This window comes from Paroedura picta, chromosome 2, assembly GCF_049243985.1.
Source record: "Paroedura picta isolate Pp20150507F chromosome 2, Ppicta_v3.0, whole genome shotgun sequence".
NCBI lineage: Eukaryota > Metazoa > Chordata > Lepidosauria > Squamata > Gekkonidae > Paroedura > Paroedura picta.
This window is the reverse complement of record NC_135370.1, coordinates 180,504,454-180,521,761: the sequence shown is the minus strand read 5'-3', so window position 1 is coordinate 180,521,761 and position 17,308 is coordinate 180,504,454. Positions and strand designations below refer to the sequence as shown.

The 17,308-nt window shown below is 52.2% G+C and overlaps 1 protein-coding gene across 3 annotated transcripts in view; it reads left to right on the top strand.

Annotated features, from left to right (window-relative positions):
• Positions 1-6,985: 6,985 nt before the first annotated feature.
• SLC35F4 (solute carrier family 35 member F4) overlaps positions 6,986-17,308 on the top strand; it is a 151,732-nt gene continuing 141,409 nt past the window's right edge. For 2 of the 3 annotated variants that reach the window (XM_077324010.1, XM_077324013.1), the window contains exon 1: positions 6,986-7,447. In XM_077324010.1, the coding sequence (XP_077180125.1) occupies positions 7,345-7,447 (103 nt within the window). In that variant the 5' untranslated portion in view covers positions 6,986-7,344. The remainder of the gene's footprint in view (positions 7,448-17,308) is intronic. The other variant, XM_077324009.1, reaches the window with a different exon arrangement.

Here is a 17,308-nt window from a genome sequence, read left to right as displayed (position 1 = left end):
CCGTTGGTCAGTTTTGGTTTAATTTCTCCGAAAGAGCACTTGCGTAATTTTATGGTTGGGGGTCACCACAACATGAGGAGCTGTATTAAAGGGTAGCGGCATTAGGAAGGTGGAGAACCACTGGTCTAAATCCACAGAACAAAGCTAGAGTCCGTCAAGTTGAATTCCAGGTGTAAGATTTTGTGTGCATGATACGTGGAGAAGCGTGCGTGCACCGCTCCATTTATTTCATGTGAGTTTTCAAAACATCTCCGGCAATGCGGATCTTTATTTTTTTTAATTTATTTTTTAATTTCCCCCCTGCCGTTCTCCAAAGGGCGCATGGCGGCTTACGACGGAGTTAACGCACAAAGTAATTAAACACGATTCGGTGTTGAAAATCTAAAATTCAGTTTTAAAATTCAACTAGCCCTGTTATAAAGCATTAAGGTGGGTTATTAAACGGGGGGGGGGGGGAGGGTGTATGGAGTACTGGGAAAATTGCCTGCAGGCTGCCATGGAGCACAGTTGTTCTCTCATGCCCCAGAGGGACGGACCAGAACCAATGGGGTGAAATTAATGCAAAAGAAATTCCATCTAAATCTCCGGAAGAAGTTCCTGACAGTTAGAGTGGTTCCTCAGTGAAACAGTCTTCCTCAGGAGGTGGTGGGTTCTCCATCTTTGGAGATTTCTAAACAGAGGCTGGAGAGCCATCTGACAGAGAGGCTGATTCTGTGAAGGCTCAAGGGGGTGGCAGGTGACAGTGGATGAGCGAGAGGGTTGGGAGTGTCCTGCATAGTGCAAGGGGCTGGACTAGATGACCCAGGAGGTCCCTTCCAACTCTATTATTCTACTATTCTTTGATTCTAGGTGGAATTTGAACAGGGAGGCTGGCATCTTCTTGATATTATTTCTGGGCTCAGCCGTAGGCCTGGCGGAACAGCTTGGTTTTTGCAGGCCCTGCGTAACTGGTTAAGGTCTTGCAGGGCCCTGATCTCGTGAGGCAGAACGTTCCACCCAGCTGGGGCCAGGGCTAAAAAGGCCCTGACCCTGATGGATGCCAGTTTCACTTCTTTGGGCCCAGGGCCCCAGAGCAAATTCTGGTTGCTGGATCTCTAATGTGTGTAAAGTACCATCAAGCAAGGGGCTCTCAAGGCTGATGAGAAGTAGAGATGGTTGGCCATGAGCTTTCCTCTGCAGAGCCTTCCTTGGTGGTCTCCCTTTCAAGCACCAACGCCTGCTTAGCTTCCAACCGACAGTGATCCCGGCACGGGGATTAGCTTTTGTGGCGACCCCTGCAAGGGGCCTTTAAGACAAACGAGAAGCAGAGGTGGGTTGCCACCTTATCTTTCTGCAGAGTCCTCCTTGGTGGTCTGCCTTCCAGGTACGGCCCCTGCTTAGCTTCCAAGATCAGCCGAAACCAGGCCATGTCAGGCTGCCTTCCTTCCCACGACCCGATTACCTGCTTGGAAAAGCCCTCTTGGACAGAAGAGCTGAAGGAAAGCTGGTGTTTCCTACCTCCCAAAGTGACTTACAAATACTTTCCCCTTCCTGTCCCCCCAAGAAGAAGAGTTGGTTTCTATACCTGGCTTCTCACTATCTGAAGCCTCAAAGGGGCTTCCCTTCCCTTCCTCCCCCCACAACAGACATCCTGTAAGGCAGGTGAGGCTGAGAGAACTTTGACAGGACTGCTCTGTGAGAAGAGCATCATTAGGACTGCGATTAGCCCTAGGTAAGCGGGCCAGTGAGTTAAGTGGGGCTGAGAGAGCACTGACAGGACTACTCTTTGAGGACAGCGACATCAGGACTGTGACTAACCCAAGGTAAGTGGGCCTGTGAGTTAAGTGGGGCTGAGAGAGCTCTGACAGGACTGCTCTGTGAGGACAGTGACATCAGGACTGTGACTAGCCCAAGGTAAGCGAGTCTGTGAGTTAAGTCGGACTGAGAGAGCTCTAGCAGGACTGATCTGTGAGGACAGTGACATCAGGACTGTGACTAGCCCAAGGTAAGCGAGTCTGTGAGTTAAGTCGGACTGAGAGAGCTCTAGCAGGACTGATCTGTGAGGACAGTGACATCAGGACTGTGACTAGCCCAAGTTAAGCGAGCCTGTGAGTTAAGTGGGGCTGAGAGCGCTCTGTGAGAACAGCTATAACAGGACTGACTGGGCCAAAGCTGACTGCCTACAGAGGAGTGAGGATCCAAATCCTGTTCTCCAGATTACAGGCTGCTGGTCTTAACCACGAGGCTACGTTAGCTCTTGATCAGGTCAGCTTTTGCACAGTTGTTGTTGTTATTATTATTGGATTTCTAGCCCGCCACTCCCCTGAGGCTCGCGGCGGATAACAACATGTAAAACCCCCATAAGACCCCTAATACATAAAAGCACCTAAAAACAATCCCCAGCCCACCCAACCCAACCCACCTGATGGCGGCGGAACTATCCGGGAAACCCGGGGGCACTGCTGATGTAGATGTAGAGGGGGGGAGATCTAAAAAGGTGGGGGCGCCGGCCTCAACCATAAGCCTGGCGGAAGAGCTCTGTTTTGCAGGCCCTGCGGAAGGATGGCAAATCCCGCAGGGCCCGCAGCTCCTCCGGAAGCTCCTTCCACCAGGCGGGGGCCAGGACCGAAAAGGCCCTGGCGCTGGTTGAGGACAGACATGCCTCGCGGGGTCCAGTTTGTGGAAAGGCCAGGAGGGGGGCAGCATTTCCGACCTCGTGGGCCCAGCCCTGCTCCAAGGGGTGAGCCACAATGGAGAAAGCCCCTTGAATTGGAGAGGGGGTTTGTTGCCCCTCTGCAGGCTGGCCTCTGCAGAAGACCCTGCCGATATGAGTGAAATTGCTGTGCTGGTGCGGAAGGAGCCCAAAATGCGATGCCGGAAACGGCAGAGGGAGGCTTCCAACCCGAGGGCAGGTTCCGCCGCACAAATATCTTGCTATTTTTATCCCACCTGCTCCAAAAGCAGAAATGATTGTTTATAATATTGGGCTCTAATGACCAATTAGGCAGCCGCCGTTCTCCGATTGACTCGCCTTCCCTTTGAGTCCTCTTCCTTCCCTTCCCTGAGGCGTCTTGTTCTCAGCTTCATATATTGTGAGCATGCAGGAAGGCAGGGCTTAAAAAATAAAAGGCCTTGAGGACGTTGAGCAGTCAGATCAATCGTTACAGTTGCCAACTCTGAGTTGCGGAATTCCTGGAGATTGGGGAGCTTTCCAATATATGAAGAAGAAGAGTTGGTTCTTATATGCCACTTTTCTCTACCCAAGAGTCTCAAAGCGGCTTACAGTCGCCTTCCCTTTCCTCTCCCCACAACAGACACCCTGTGAGGGAGGGGAGGCTGAGAGAACCCTGAGATTACTGAAGAAGAAGAAGAAGAGTTGGTTCTTATATGCCGCTTTTCTCTACCCGAAGGAGTCTCAAAGCGGCTTACAGTCGCCTTCCCTTTCCTCTCCCCACAACAGACACCCTGTGAGGGAGGGGAGGCTGAGAGAACCCTGAGATTACTGAAGAAGAAGAAGAAGAGTTGGTTCTTATATGCCGCTTTTCTCTACCCGAAGGAGTCTCAAAGCGGCTTACAGTCGCCTTCCCTTTCCTCTCCCCACAACAGACACCCTGTGAGGGAGGGGAGGCTGAGAGAACCCTGAGATTACTGAAGAAGAAGAAGAAGAGTTGGTTCTTATATGCCGCTTTTCTCTACCCGAAGGAGTCTCAAAGCGGCTTACAGTCGCCTTCCCTTTCCTCTCCCCACAACAGACACCCTGTGAGGGAGGGGAGGCTGAGAGAACCCTGAGATTACTGAAGAAGAAGAAGAAGAGTTGGTTCTTATATGCCGCTTTTCTCTACCCGAAGGAGTCTCAAAGCGGCTTACAGTCGCCTTCCCTTTCCTCTCCCCACAACAGACACCCTGTGGGGTGGGTGAGGCTGAGAGAGCCCTGATATCACTGCTTGGTCAGAACAGTTTTCTCAGTGCCGTGGGGAGCCCAAGGTCATCCAGCTGGCTGCATGTGGGGGAGCGGGGAATTGAACCTGGCTCACCAGATTAGAAGTCAGCACTCCTAATCACTGGTCAAACTGACTCTCACCAAACTGGATGAACTCACATTCTAGTTGTCTGAAGAAGTGAGTGACGATTCACAAAACCCTGCCACAAATTTTGCTAGTTTTCCAGGCGTTGCTGGACTCTTGCTGTTTTCCCTAACTGGGACTGTTCAGTGGTATACCGCTTCTGAACATGGAAGATCCATTTAGCCTTCTTGGATGATATAACCTCTGATGATATAACCTCTTCCTTGTGCATGCATGTAGTCACCCTATAGTGAATCAGATCCTCGGTCCCTCAAGGCTGGTATAGTCTGCAGCATTTCTCCAGGATCTCAGGCTGAGGTATTTCCCATCCCCTCCTGCCTGGTCCTTTTCACTGGACATGTCAGGGATTGAACCGGGGACCTTCTGCGTACAAAGCAGAGGCTCTGCCACTCAGCTACGGCCCTTCTGCTGACGGATGAATCAGACCCTCGGTCTATCAAGGGCTGATTCTGCACGTACTTCCCTCCCCCCCCCCCTTTGTGGATCCTGCTGAATTCAGATGGATTTGAACTCAGGTCTTCCTCTATCCTCCCCCTCCCCATTGAAACAGAAAGTGTTCTGCACTCGATTGAGGAAGCTCAGAGCGGGGAGGGGAGCCAAGTGCAGCAGGAGTCTCTTTTTTTCTTTTCTTGAAGGGGGGGGGAAGATGATTGGAGATAGCTGAGGAGAGGGGAATAAATCCAAGAGGCAAATTCTGCTGAGAGAAGTTGGGGCTTCTGGAGCGCAGTCACTTTAAGACAAGCCTTGCAACCAGGAACCAGGAAGTCTTTTAACTGACACCCTGGCCAATCAGGGAAGACTGCTTCGCTACGAGGCTCAGAGAAGGCAGTTAATTCGCAAAAAGCAGGAATCTGCACACTTACTGATGGCGGTTTTTGAAATATCAAGGGTTATATCCACTCCAGGATATTGCGGGGAAAAGGCACGGTCATTCTGGATCACTCATGCCTGTTGCATAGGGAAAATTTAAAGCGCCTAAAATCACAATGCAAATCGAATTCAGTGTAGATGGGAGGGATTCATTCGAACTGGGACTGGGTAAAAAGCCCTGTGCAGACTACACCCTGGATGAGCCAGGATGGGCCGATCTCGTCAGATCTCAGAAGCTAAACAGGGTCGGCCCTGCTTCATATTTGGATGGGAGACCCCAAGGAAGACGAGGGTCGTGATAACGGGGCAGGCGATGGCAAACCACCACCTCCGAACGTCTCTTATCTGGAACACCCAAATCTGGTTGCAACTTGACGGCGCTTCCCAGCACCACTATTCCAAATCTGCCGAATCTGTGGCGCATGGCACTGCATGCATCGTGTGGCAGCGAATTCCGAAGGGGATTACGGAAGCCCCCAATAATTTCCTTTGCTCTGTCCTAACTGGGTTGTCCCTCAGCAGCATGGAGAGTTCTCCCAAGTTCTAGATTTTTGAGTCTGCCTGTTGCGCCATTGTTTCCGACCTACGTGACCCTATGAATGAATGACCTCATTAAGAGCATTGCTCCTGGCCAGTGGAACTGACGGCCACATGATTTGGCATTTCACAGATTTATTGACAGAGGGGAGGTTCATCAACAGCTGCAGGGAGCTAAGGGGGCTGCGGAAAAGTCCATGCTCTCCTCCACCACGCTAACTTTTGGGCTTCTTCACCCATGGCCTGATGAGCCTCTTGTGGCGCAGAGTGGTAAGGCAGCGATATGCTGTCTGGAACTGTCTGCCCATGAGGTTGGGAGTTCAATCCCAGCAGCCGGCTCAAGGTTGACTCAGCCTTCCATCCTTCCGAGGTCGGTAAAATGAGTACCCAGCTTGCTGCTGGGGGGTAAACGGTCATGACTGGGGAAGGCACTGGCAAACCACCCCGTATTGAATCTGCCATGAAAACGCTAGAGGGCGTCACCCCAAGGGTCAGACATGACTCGGTGCTTGCACAGGGGATACCTTTACCTTTACCTTACCCATGGCCTGAGGAACTCACCGCCACAAGATAAAGCAACGGACAGTGTGGCCTTTGATAGAGACATTGGAGGAGATGTCAGTCAACGGAGATTCACAACTTTGTGCTCTGTGGTTTCCAATCTCTTGGTCAATCCTGGCCCCAGAGAGGTACGCCTGGCCTCGACCGGGGCCAGGGCCTTTTCGGTCCTGGACCCTACTTTGGTGGCCCGGAGGAGCTGCGGGCCCTGGGAGAGCTCTCAGCTTTCCACAGGGCCTGCAAAATGGAGCTCTTCCGCCAGGGCTATGGTGGAAGTCAGTGTTGATGCTAGATCAGATGGGGCTCTTCCCTGGGAGATATGCTCCCATGCTGGTCCATCTATTGGTGTGGCCGATTGTCACACCCCTCCCTTAGCCCCCCTGGCTGTTAGGGGGAGGGGTTGTCTAGATGGATTGTTATTGTTCACACTCTACTTTTGTAATTTAATGGGGTTGAACGTCTATTTTTTAAAAATTGGGGACTGTTTTATTGTTTCGAACATCTGTACGCTACCCGCCAGGAGCCAGCTTGTCTGGGAGTGGCGGGTAATAAATCGAACAACAACAACAACAATAACAACAAACCACACGGGGACCAGGATAAAATCCATCCTCTTCTTCACCGCACTAACTTGGTGCTTGTTGGCTTGGTAGCTCCATGCCTGCGGACCTCCCTGCTGCTGGGAATCTCGCGGTCCCTCTGACCCCCATAGGCTTCCACACTCAAGCTGTGTCTCTCCAGAAGTCCATGGACTACCATTCCCATGAGCCCCTGCCAGCGTATGCTGGCAGGGGCTCATGGGAATGGCAGTCCATGGCCATCTGGAGGGCCGCAGTTTGACTACCCCTGCTCCAGGCCCACACAACTCCCTGCTGCAAGATCAGTGGGTCAGAGCGACCCACTTGCTGCAGGAGCTGGCCCTCACCAGCGGGGGCGCCCAAGAACCCCTCTGGCTTCCGAACTCCACACCCGCGGAACTCCCCGCCGCAGGATCCCGGGGAATCCCGCAGGGCGTCGGAGCGTCCTATGCTGCCTTGCGGGGACAGCCCGGGAGCCTCCCGGATCCCCCGCCCGTCCGGCGCGTCCCTCCCTCCCTCCGTCCCTCCCGCTCCAGCTGCGCCAAAAACTTCGCGGGCGGGCTGCGGAGGAGCCGGCCTTTGCACCACGCCGCCGGGGAGCCGCCAGCAGCAGCAGCAGCGCCAGCGCCGTCCGCAGCAGCACCAGCACCGCAGCCGCAGCAGCACCAGCCGCCCGCCTGCCTGTCCGCCCGCTGGCCGGGCTCGCTGTGTCGCCCCGCGGCGCCCGGTGCCTCTGCATGGACGTCAAGGCCGCCCCCAACGGCGTGGCCACCATCGAGGACCGGATCCTGCGCATCACCGGCTACTATGGCTACTACCCGGGCTACGCCAGCCAGAAAAGTGAGCGCGGGCGGCGGCGGGATCGGGAGGGGGGGGGGGGCGGTGTGTGATTTTTTTTTTTTTGGGTGGGGGCTTTGCAGCCCGGAGAGATCCGTGCACGCTCGCGCGGCTCCTTTACACGCGACGGGAGGTTGCACGGATCTGGGCCGGAGGAGAGCTGGCCCCGGGCCTGGGGGATGGCGCCTCGGTGGCTCGAGCCCGGACGCCGGGGACCGGGAGGCGCCGCAGGCTCCCGGGGTGGGATGGGGGGCGTTTTGTGTGTGCGCGGGCACGTGTGAACGAGTTGGAGCCGGCTCGTGAGATGCTCCCGCCCTCCCGCCCGGGAGGTTGGCAAGGGGGAATGGGCTGCTTGCGGATTCCCGCGACCGGGAGAGAAGTTTCCGAACGCTTCGGGGCCCGGCGGGGAGGGGGCGTCTCTTCCTCCCCCAACTCTTATTATGCTAAAATGATTCTGTACATTCACACGTTCAGCTGTCGGGGGTCACGTGTACAAGAAGGACTCGTCCCCCTAAGAGAGGCAGGGGATACGTGGGAAAGCGGGCCACGGGCCGGAGTGTTGTGTTTTGATTGCGGCAGGCTGGTTTTTTTTTTTTGGAGGGAGGGCGGGAGTCCCTGCAAAGAAATCCGCCTCTGGCCAGAACTAGTGTAGACAGAGGAGAGAATCCAGAGTCAAACGGGCCTGATCCTCCCTGCGCCTGGCTTCCTCCGGATCGGGCCTTCCTCTCCCTTGCCACAATGCCCCTCCCCATCAAAAAAGTTGTGAAAGTTACAGAATGTTGAAAAGAAGTTGAAAAGTCAATCCGGGAAATGATCACAGGCCGGGAGACAAAGAGTTTGCAGAAGCCCAGCCGTTGATGACCCTGTTAGTATTTGTTGTCAAATTCATTGAATCGCAGAGTTGGCCAGGCGCCCTAGAGGCCATCTAGTCTAACCCCCAGCTCAGTGTGGGATCAAACTGGCATCCCTGACAAATGTACATCCAGAGGCAGCTCGAAGGCTGCCAGTGAGGAGGAGCTGACCTTCTCCTTTGGCAAGCCTCTTCCACTGCTCAGCTTCTTGTACTGCAAAAAAATTCTTACCTCTTTTTGGCCCATAATTTGAACTCGTGAATGCAAGTCCCTGTATTCTCTGCTGCCCACAGGGACTGCTTCCTCCCCTCCTGTAACCAGCAGCTCTTCAAATGTTTCAAGAGAGCCATCGTGCCACCCTCAACCTATGATCATAGAGTTGGAAGGGACCACAGAGGCCATCTAGTCCAACCCCCTGCTCATTGCAGGATCAGCCCAAAGATCCTGACAGGTGTTCGTCCAGCCGCTGCTTGAAGAGGCCAGCAAAGGGGCGTGCACAGCCTCCCTGGGGCCAGTTCCACGTTATTATTAAGCCTTCGGCGCAGTTAGAGGCAACAAAGAGAGCCAGCGTGGTATGGTGGGTAAAGAGTGGTGGACCCTAATCTGGAGATCTGGGTTTGATTCCCTGCTACTCCACATGCAGCCAGCGAGGTGACCTTGGGCCAGTCACAGTTCTCTCAGAGCTGTTCTCACAGAACAGTTCTCTTTGAGCTCTCTCAGCCCTACCAACCTCACAGGGTGCCTGTTGTGGGGAGAGGAAGAAAAAGGTGTAAGTCACTTGGGGACTCCTTCAGGCAGTGAAAAGCAGAGGATTAAAAACAGCTCTTCTCTTAAAGATGTTACCACAGATCAGTTCTCTTAGAGCTCTCTCAGCCCCACCTAACTCACAGGGTGTTCTGTGGCAGGGAGAGAAAGGGAAAGGTAAGACTTTTCTTTCTTTCTTTCTTTCTTTCTTTCTTTCTTTCTTTCTTTCTTTCTTTCTTTCTTTCTTTCTTTCTTTCTTTCTTTCTTTCTTTCTTTCTTTCTTTCTGATAGTGTAAAGCAGGGTACAAAACCCAGCTCTTCTTGTGCTAAGAGAACACAAACCTTCTAATCAGAACCACTGTTTCCGCTGGTGTCTCCTGTGGCATTCCTGTTTTGCTGTCTGACCTCCATGGTTGCTGCTCTATGTGGGGTTGGACTAGATGGCCTCTAGGTGCCCTTCTAACTTCTTGATTCTGTGACATTTGATAACAGGGCTGAGAAGGATTAGCAACTCACCCCCCCTCCTCTTATGGTTGTGTCTCTTTGCCTCGGACAGAGGATGTGAACAGCAGCTAGGATTCAGCCTCCTGCTGAATTCATTTGCTTCGTGCGGCTCTTAAGTGTGTGGGGAAAAAAGGTCGGGAAACTTATTTTGGAGGCTGTTTGTGTGTGCATCATGGGGGAGGCTATCATGGGTATATTTATTACTAGGGGCCAAGCCCATTGCATTTAGGAATACAACGGGAACTAGATTGTGAGAGGGGGGTAGAAGAACTATGCGGATGAGCACTCCCTCCCCCCAGAAATTGGAGAGGCTGCAGGCAGCTGCTAGGAAACTCACCAGCAGGGGGAGCTCTCATGCAGCAGGGATCTGCAGCCTCCGAGCCTCGGAGGGAAGTGGAAGGGGGAGGGGGTATTCAGGGGTGGGGGACGGAAGGTGATTGGCTGACCGCTGGACAGACAGGCAAGCCGTTTGGAGGAGGAGGCACTAAGGGGCGGGACAGCTGCCCTGAGTGGGTGTTCAGCACTGAGTGGCACTTAAGCCATGAGACCAGCTCCTCCTCCAAGCCCTTACCAGAAATATTAAGTGGAACAGATAAGGCCTGGGATAGCCTGGGCACCCCGCATCTCCTCAGTTTAAAGATAAGCAGGTTTAGCCGTGGCCAGTATTTGGATTGGAGACCTCGAAGGAACGCCAGGGTCATGGCGCAGAGGTAGGCAAGGGCAAACCACCTCCGAACGTCTCTTTCCCGGAAGCCAGACAATCCTACCGTTATAATATCTCCTGGCAAACTACACACACACACACACACATAGAACATATGACCAGTCAATCAATACTAAGGCGATGCCAGTCAGAAAAGGGGAACGTCTTTCTGGTTAGCCTAGCCCAACTGAATCTGGTAGATCCTGGAAGCTAAGCAAGGTCAGCCTTGGTTACCACTTGGGTAGGAGGGCATGCAGGAGGTCCAGGGCTGCTACACCAGATCTAGATGGCCCAGAGATCAGTTCCCCTGGAGGAAACGGCTCCTTGGGAGGGGGGACTCCATAATACTCTACTCCACCAAGGTCCCTCCCAGCCCCAAATTCCACCCGGCCCCAACTTCCCAACCCAAAACGTAGCCAGATCTCAAAAGCTAAGCAGGCACAACTCCAGCTAGTATTTGGGTGGGAGACCACCAAGGAAATCCACAGAGCTAGGCAATGGTAAACCATTTCCAAATGTCCCTTGTATCGCCATATGTCAGGTGTGACTTGATCACACACACACACACACACACACACTCACAAAGTTTTGAATGAGACAACTACTTTCTCCTCTATAGAATCATAGAATCCTAGAGTGGGGAAGGGCCCATACAGGCCATCTAGTCCAACCCCCTGCTCAGTACAGGATCAGCCTCAAGCATCCAGGAGAAGGATCTGTCCAGCCACTGCTTGAAGACGGCCAGTGAGGGGGAGCTCCCCACCTCCTTAGGCAGCCCCTTCCACTGCTGAACTAGACTCCTAGAATCCTAGAGTGGGAAGGGGCCATGCAGGCCATCTAGTCCAACCCCCTGCTCAACGCAGGATCAGCCCAAAGCATCCTAAAGCATCCAAGAAAAGTGTGTATCCAACCTTTGCTTGAAGACTGCCAGTGAGGGGGTGCTCACCACCTCCTTAGGCAGCCTATTCCACTGCTGAACTACTCTGACTGTGAAAATTTTTCCCCTGATATCTAGCCTATATCGTTGTACTTGAAGTTTAAACCCAAACCTATTTTCTGTTAAACCTCCTGTAATTTTCTGGATAACTTAGAGGTAGAGGATTCTCTTCCTTTCCATTGCATCTGACGAAGCGAGCTCCGACTCACAAATGCTCATGCTAGATTGAATGCCATGAATCCCTTAGGTGCGGCTGCACTTCTGTTGTGTTCTGCTACAAGACGCTAGCACGTCTATCCCTCTGCTAAAGAACGGCCCCTTGTTTGTGCGCCACTGTCGAAAGATCTGCGCCGTCCTCTCTTTTAATGGGTTTTGCTTTTGGCACAATGAGATTGCTGCTCGTTTCCCCAATTAATAGCTCTTGGCTCCTGCGCCTTAATTCCCTATAATGGAAACTCAACACGCAAATCTACGCAATTAGGTATCAGCCGGTCCCAAGGGCACAGAGATCCGTCCTGTTGATGGTGGGACCATGTGGATGGTGCTCAGATTATCTGAGGAAGGGACATATCAGCTCATGGGATGTTACCTTCAATCCTTGGTCCATCGTGAACTGTGTCTCTCTAGTGTCTTAGGGAGAGGTCTTTCCCGTCACTTCCAACCTGATCCTTAGAATTGGAGATGGTCTATCAAGATGCGTCTTTCCATCCGCTCCTCACTGGTCCTTCTAACTGGAGATGCCGGGGATTGAACCGGGGACCTCCTGCATGCCAAGCAAAGGCTCTGCCACTGAGCCACAGCTGCTCCCTAATAAATAGGAACACAGGAAACTGTTTCTACTAAGGCAGCTCATTGGTCCATCAATGTCCATCTTTCCATCCCCTCCTGCCTGGTCCTTGTAACTGGAGATGCCGGGGATTGAACCTGGAGACCTTCTGCCTGCTGAGCAGAAACTCTCCCGCTGAGTCACGGCCCTAGCTGAGGTTAGCTCCAGGGGATGGTCCAGCTGGGCATCCAGGAGGGAAGTCTAGCCTCTTAAGCAGGGTGACCTCTATCTTTGGCCTGGGATGCCGGATCATCCCCAGCTTTGGGAAGAGACCCTGACCAGGTGGTCTGTGTGAAATTCCAGCTGCTGACACTGTGGAAGAGGTGGCCAACCCGTTGGTAGGACCCAGCATAATGTTGCCAGCTCCCAGGTGGGGCCTGGAGATTTCCCAGAGTCAGCAGTGATCTCTGGACTGCAGAAGTCAATTTCCCTGGAGCAAATGAAGAACTGTTTTGTTTTTTTTTGTACCCTGCTTTTCACTACTTGAAGGATTCTCAAAGCGGCTGACAGACACCTTTCCTGTCCCCGCAGCAGACACCCTGTGAGGGAGGTGGCGTTGAGAGAGCACTTTTAACTACCACTCCATGCTGGCTGCTCCTCACAACAGGCGCTTTGTAGGGCAGGTGGGGCTGAGAGAGTTCTGAGAGAACGGTGACTGGCCCAAAGTTTCCTAGCAGGCTTCGTGTGAAGGAGTGAGGAATCAAGGAACAGTGGTTGTTAGACTCTGCTTTTCCCTACCTCAAGGTGTCTCAAAGCAGCTCACAATCTCGCCTACCCCTCCTCTCCCCACAACAGCCAACCTGTGAGAGAGGTGGGGCCAAGAGAGCTCTGAGAGAACTGTACATGGCCCAAGGTCGCCCAGCTGGCTGCACGCAGATGCGGAGTGGGGAATCAAACCCTGTTCTCCAGATCAGAAGAAGAGTTGGGTTTTGTACCCTGCTTTCCTCTACTTTAAGGAGTCTCCAAGCGGCTTGCCATCACCTTCCCTTCCTCCCCCCCAACAGACACCCTGTGAGGTGAGTGGAGCTGAGAGAGCTCTGAGAGAACTGTGACTGGCCCAAGGTCACCCAGCTGGCTGCACGGGGAGCAGGCATCGAACCCGTTTCTCCAGATTCGAGTGCGTCGCTCTTTAACCACTCCACCGAGCTGTCTCTCAGCCAAATATTTATTTTGGCTCCCAAACCTCAGTGCGGTAAATTATTTCCTTGCCGGGCACGGGCAGCATGGCTTTCCTTGCGCCTTTTGAACAGAGAGTCTCTCTGGTGGACGCCTTCCACCCTTCAGAGCGGGAGAGCAAAGGCGAGGCCTTTGTCCAGCTAGCATACTTCTGCGTTGGAAGTTTTCAATTAGGGACAGCGGGAGGTGAGCAGCTGCAGTTGGGGTGGGTTAAGGGGGGGGACGAGAAGCGCTTTCGTTTTCTGTGATGCTGGGAACGGCCTGGTCCTGTTGGTTGCTCTCAGCCACAGGCGGCCGTCGGGTGAAGTAAGTGATTCATTTTCATAACAGCTGGGATGTGGCTGGCCGTAGCTTTTATAGTCTCAGCGCAGTTCTACATTGGGTAGGATTCAGCGCATCGCGCATGCGAAAGGGAAGGATTTGGGGGGGGGGATTGAAATAGGGTGGGGTGGGGGTGAGGAAGCCCACAAAGGTAGGACTGCCAACTCTGGGTTGTATTATTATTGTATTATTATACTAGCAAAAGAGCCCATTGAAATTAAAAATACAATGGGCGCTAGGCAGCCAGGGCTCCCTCCCCCACGCCTGGGGAGCCTTTCCAAGCAGTAGAAAGGCTCTGACCTTTCTACTGCTTGCTGTGCGCGTCCTGATTGGCCCATGGACCGGAAATAGAGGCCGGACTGGCTCCGCCCAGGAGGCCGCTGCTCAAATATTAAGAGCAGCTAAGTGTTAAAGATGGATGATGATAGCCATTTGGTGATGCTCAACTCTTGGGCCTTTTATAGCTCAACTGTCGCCATGTCTTTCGATCCTGTGCTGCTTCCTTTAGATTTATGGCTCTGGCCAGCGTCCATTTTGAGCACGTCTAACCTCCGCATTCCTTGTCACCCGTATGATTTTGTTTTGGCCTCAAACAGAAGTGTTGTGGAATGCTGCCGTTTTACGGGCCCTGTGGCACTTAAGGAGTTTGGTCAAGGCCCGAATCTGAGCTGGGAAATTACTGCGAATTTGAGGGTGAATCGTGAGGGGTGCTGGTGGCCACAGGAGAGGACGGAGGGCCATGGCAGCAGGGATGTGATGCCGCTCTAGCCCTTCCATTTCTCCTAGACTCTATGATATACCATAGAGTCCTCCCTCAGAAGCCACTCTTTGCTTATCTCAGCAATCTGGAGATCACAGTTGTAAAGGCTGTGGGGTTCCCCCTTGTAGGCAGGCAGTTCTAATGAGAGCTCTTTCCAGTGAGACACCCGTGTCACCTCCTTGAACTTGGGACAGTCCCTGGGCAAAGTTGCTAGTTGCTTGGTGCCAGGGGCAGCCCGGGTCAACAAGATGTCGTACCAAATCACAGCTACACTGCAATTTCTGTCTGCGTTACCTGAGTCCTGTTTCCATCGGGCCTTAAGGCCTTCCGGAATAAGAAGCAGTAGAGGCTTGTTTGGCAAACGTGGAAAAGAAAAGGCGTCACAGGAAGTAGTGCAGGCATGTGCAGTCAAAGGGAAGCCAATTTACACCGACCCCATGAAAAAAAGGACGGTTCAAAATTATTGATTATTATCCTCGAACTTGGGAGCCAAAGGCTACATATATACAATTTAAATTCTGAGAGGAAAACTTGAAAAACAACCACTGAGGAAAACCCAGTTGAAAACGGTTCAATCTAGAGGCCGTTCTGGTTGTTCTAATATACACATATATATAAAAGAAGAGATAAGAAACGTTTATTTATATTTATTGTGAAATTGTTTAGTATAGCCCAGGATAGGTTCTGTTTTTAATTTACACCGACCCTGCAGGGCAGGCATTTTGGAACTTTTGACCGTGAAGGAGCCCCGGAAACATTTTTTTTTAGGCTTCGAGGAGCCCTGGAACCAGGCCGGAATGGATGGCATCTGTCACTTCCAGTGGGTGGGGCTTGGAGGTGTAGCCAGCTGACATCACTTCCTGGATCTCTCGAGGCCTCAAAAATGGTATCAGGGCCTCCTTGATGGGCTGCCTAACAAACAGGTGAATGGAAATTGAACTTGCTGAAGCTTGAAGACAAACAGCAACACAGAAAACAGGGAACCTTGTGGGAAAATTCAGAAAGGATAAATAAACGAAACAGAAAGAAACCTCAACTGCAAATTGAAAAAGTATACAGTTTTAATACGAATAACAATATACAAACTCTACAAACCATTTCTCAAATACAATATACTCTGAATTGTCAAAGGATCATACGATATGTGAACAAGTCAGAGAAAATTATACAAACATTTATAATACACACAACATTTCAAAAAGTCGCAAAAGTGCAAAATTGTAATCTTGCACTTTTGTGACTTTTTGAAATGTTGTATGTTGTGTGTTAATGGCAGAAAGCGAAGAGGAACTAAAGGTGAAGGAGGAGAGTTCAAATGATGGCTTGAAACTCAACATCAAGAAAATGAAGACCATGGCATCCGGCCCTCTCAATTCCTGGCAAATAGGTGGGGAAGAAATGGAGATAGTGACAGATTTTATTTTCCTGGGCTCCAAGATCACTGCAGATGGGGACTGCAGCAAAGAAATTAAAAGACGCTTGCTCCTGGAGAGGAAAGCTATGGCAAATCTAGACAGCATCCTAAAAAGCAGAGACATCACCCTGCCAACAAAAGTGCGTCTAGTCAAGGCTATGGTCTTCCCAGTTGCAATGTATGGCTGCGAAAGTTGGACCATAAGGAAGGCCGAGCGTCAAAGAATTGAGGCTTTTGAACTCTGGTGCTGGAGAAGACTCTTGCGAGTCCCTTGGACTGCAAGGCGAACAAACCGGTCAGTCCTAGAGGAGATCAGCCCTGACTGCTCCTTCGAAGGCCAGATCCTGAAGATGAAAGTCAGATGCTTTGGCCACCTCATGAGAAGGAAGGACTCCCTGGAGAAGAGCCTAATGCTGGGAGCGATCGTGGGCAAAAGAAGAAGGGGACGACAGAGAATGGGAAGGACTTAATGAGATAATAACTACTTGGCATCCAAGTGAAAATATTGATCAAACATGTATTTTAAAACAGAGGCCTCCCTCCCTCCTTGGGTTACTCACAGTTCTCTCAAAGCTGTTCTCAGAGAACAGTTCTCTTAGAGCTCTCTCAGGCCCACCTACTTCACACGGTGTCTGTTGTGAGGAGAAAAGCATAGTGGTTTTTTATACCCCGCTTTTCACTGCCTCAAGGAGTCTCAAAGCAGCTTACAGTTGCTTTCCCTTTCCTCTCCCCACAACAGACACCCTGTGAGGGAGGGGAGGCTGAGAGAGCTTTGATATCACTGCTCCGTGAGAACAGCTCTATCAGGACTGTGACTCGCCCAAGGTCACCCAGCTGGCTGCATGTCGAGGAGCGGGGAATCAAACCCAGTTCACTAGATTAGAAACCGCTACTCTTAAGCACTGTACCAAGCTGGAAGGGAAAGGTGCTAGTAAGCGCTTGGAGATTGCAGTGTGTAAAGTCCCCTGGGGGATCTTGTGAGGATCTGGTTCAGTGAGTCTTCTTGGAGTTGTTGGGGAGAACTCTTTGGAGGACGGGCAGGATAAAAATACGACCGAGGGAAGGACGCCTGTCTTCGGCTGCTGGGTGAAACCGTCTGTGAGTTCTGACATGTGTCTCATTGAGGAACGGAAAGCTGTCACAAAACCATCTCCTAACAGACAAACGCTCATTGAGGAAACACGCAGAGCTTAGGAATAGCCAGCAAAGGAACCACCGAAACGATCCGGATGGAGCCGTTCACAGGCATTAAAAAAGCAACTCCCAGGCTCTCTGAGGTGTCAGATTCTCAGGGAGGGAACTTGGATTTGGGTTCCCTGCTGGAAGCCCAGAGTTGCCACCTCTGGCTTCCTGGGGATTTGGGGGCCCTGCCTGGGAAGGGCAGAGAGGAGGAAGGGAAGGCAGCAGGGATGTCATGCGAAGGAGGCCAGCCTCTGAAACTGGCATTTCCCCCAGGGGAACTGAAGCGCAGAGCTAGGAGTCAACGTCAGAAAGGGGCCCCGACTTCTGTACCGTATTGTTGGCCCCTGAGTGAGATATCAGGACTCTCCTGATGTCCTTAGGAAGGCCTCAGCCTCCATGCCCTGTTGCTGGCCCTCCAGAGGAACTGGCTGGCCCCTGTGTGAGAC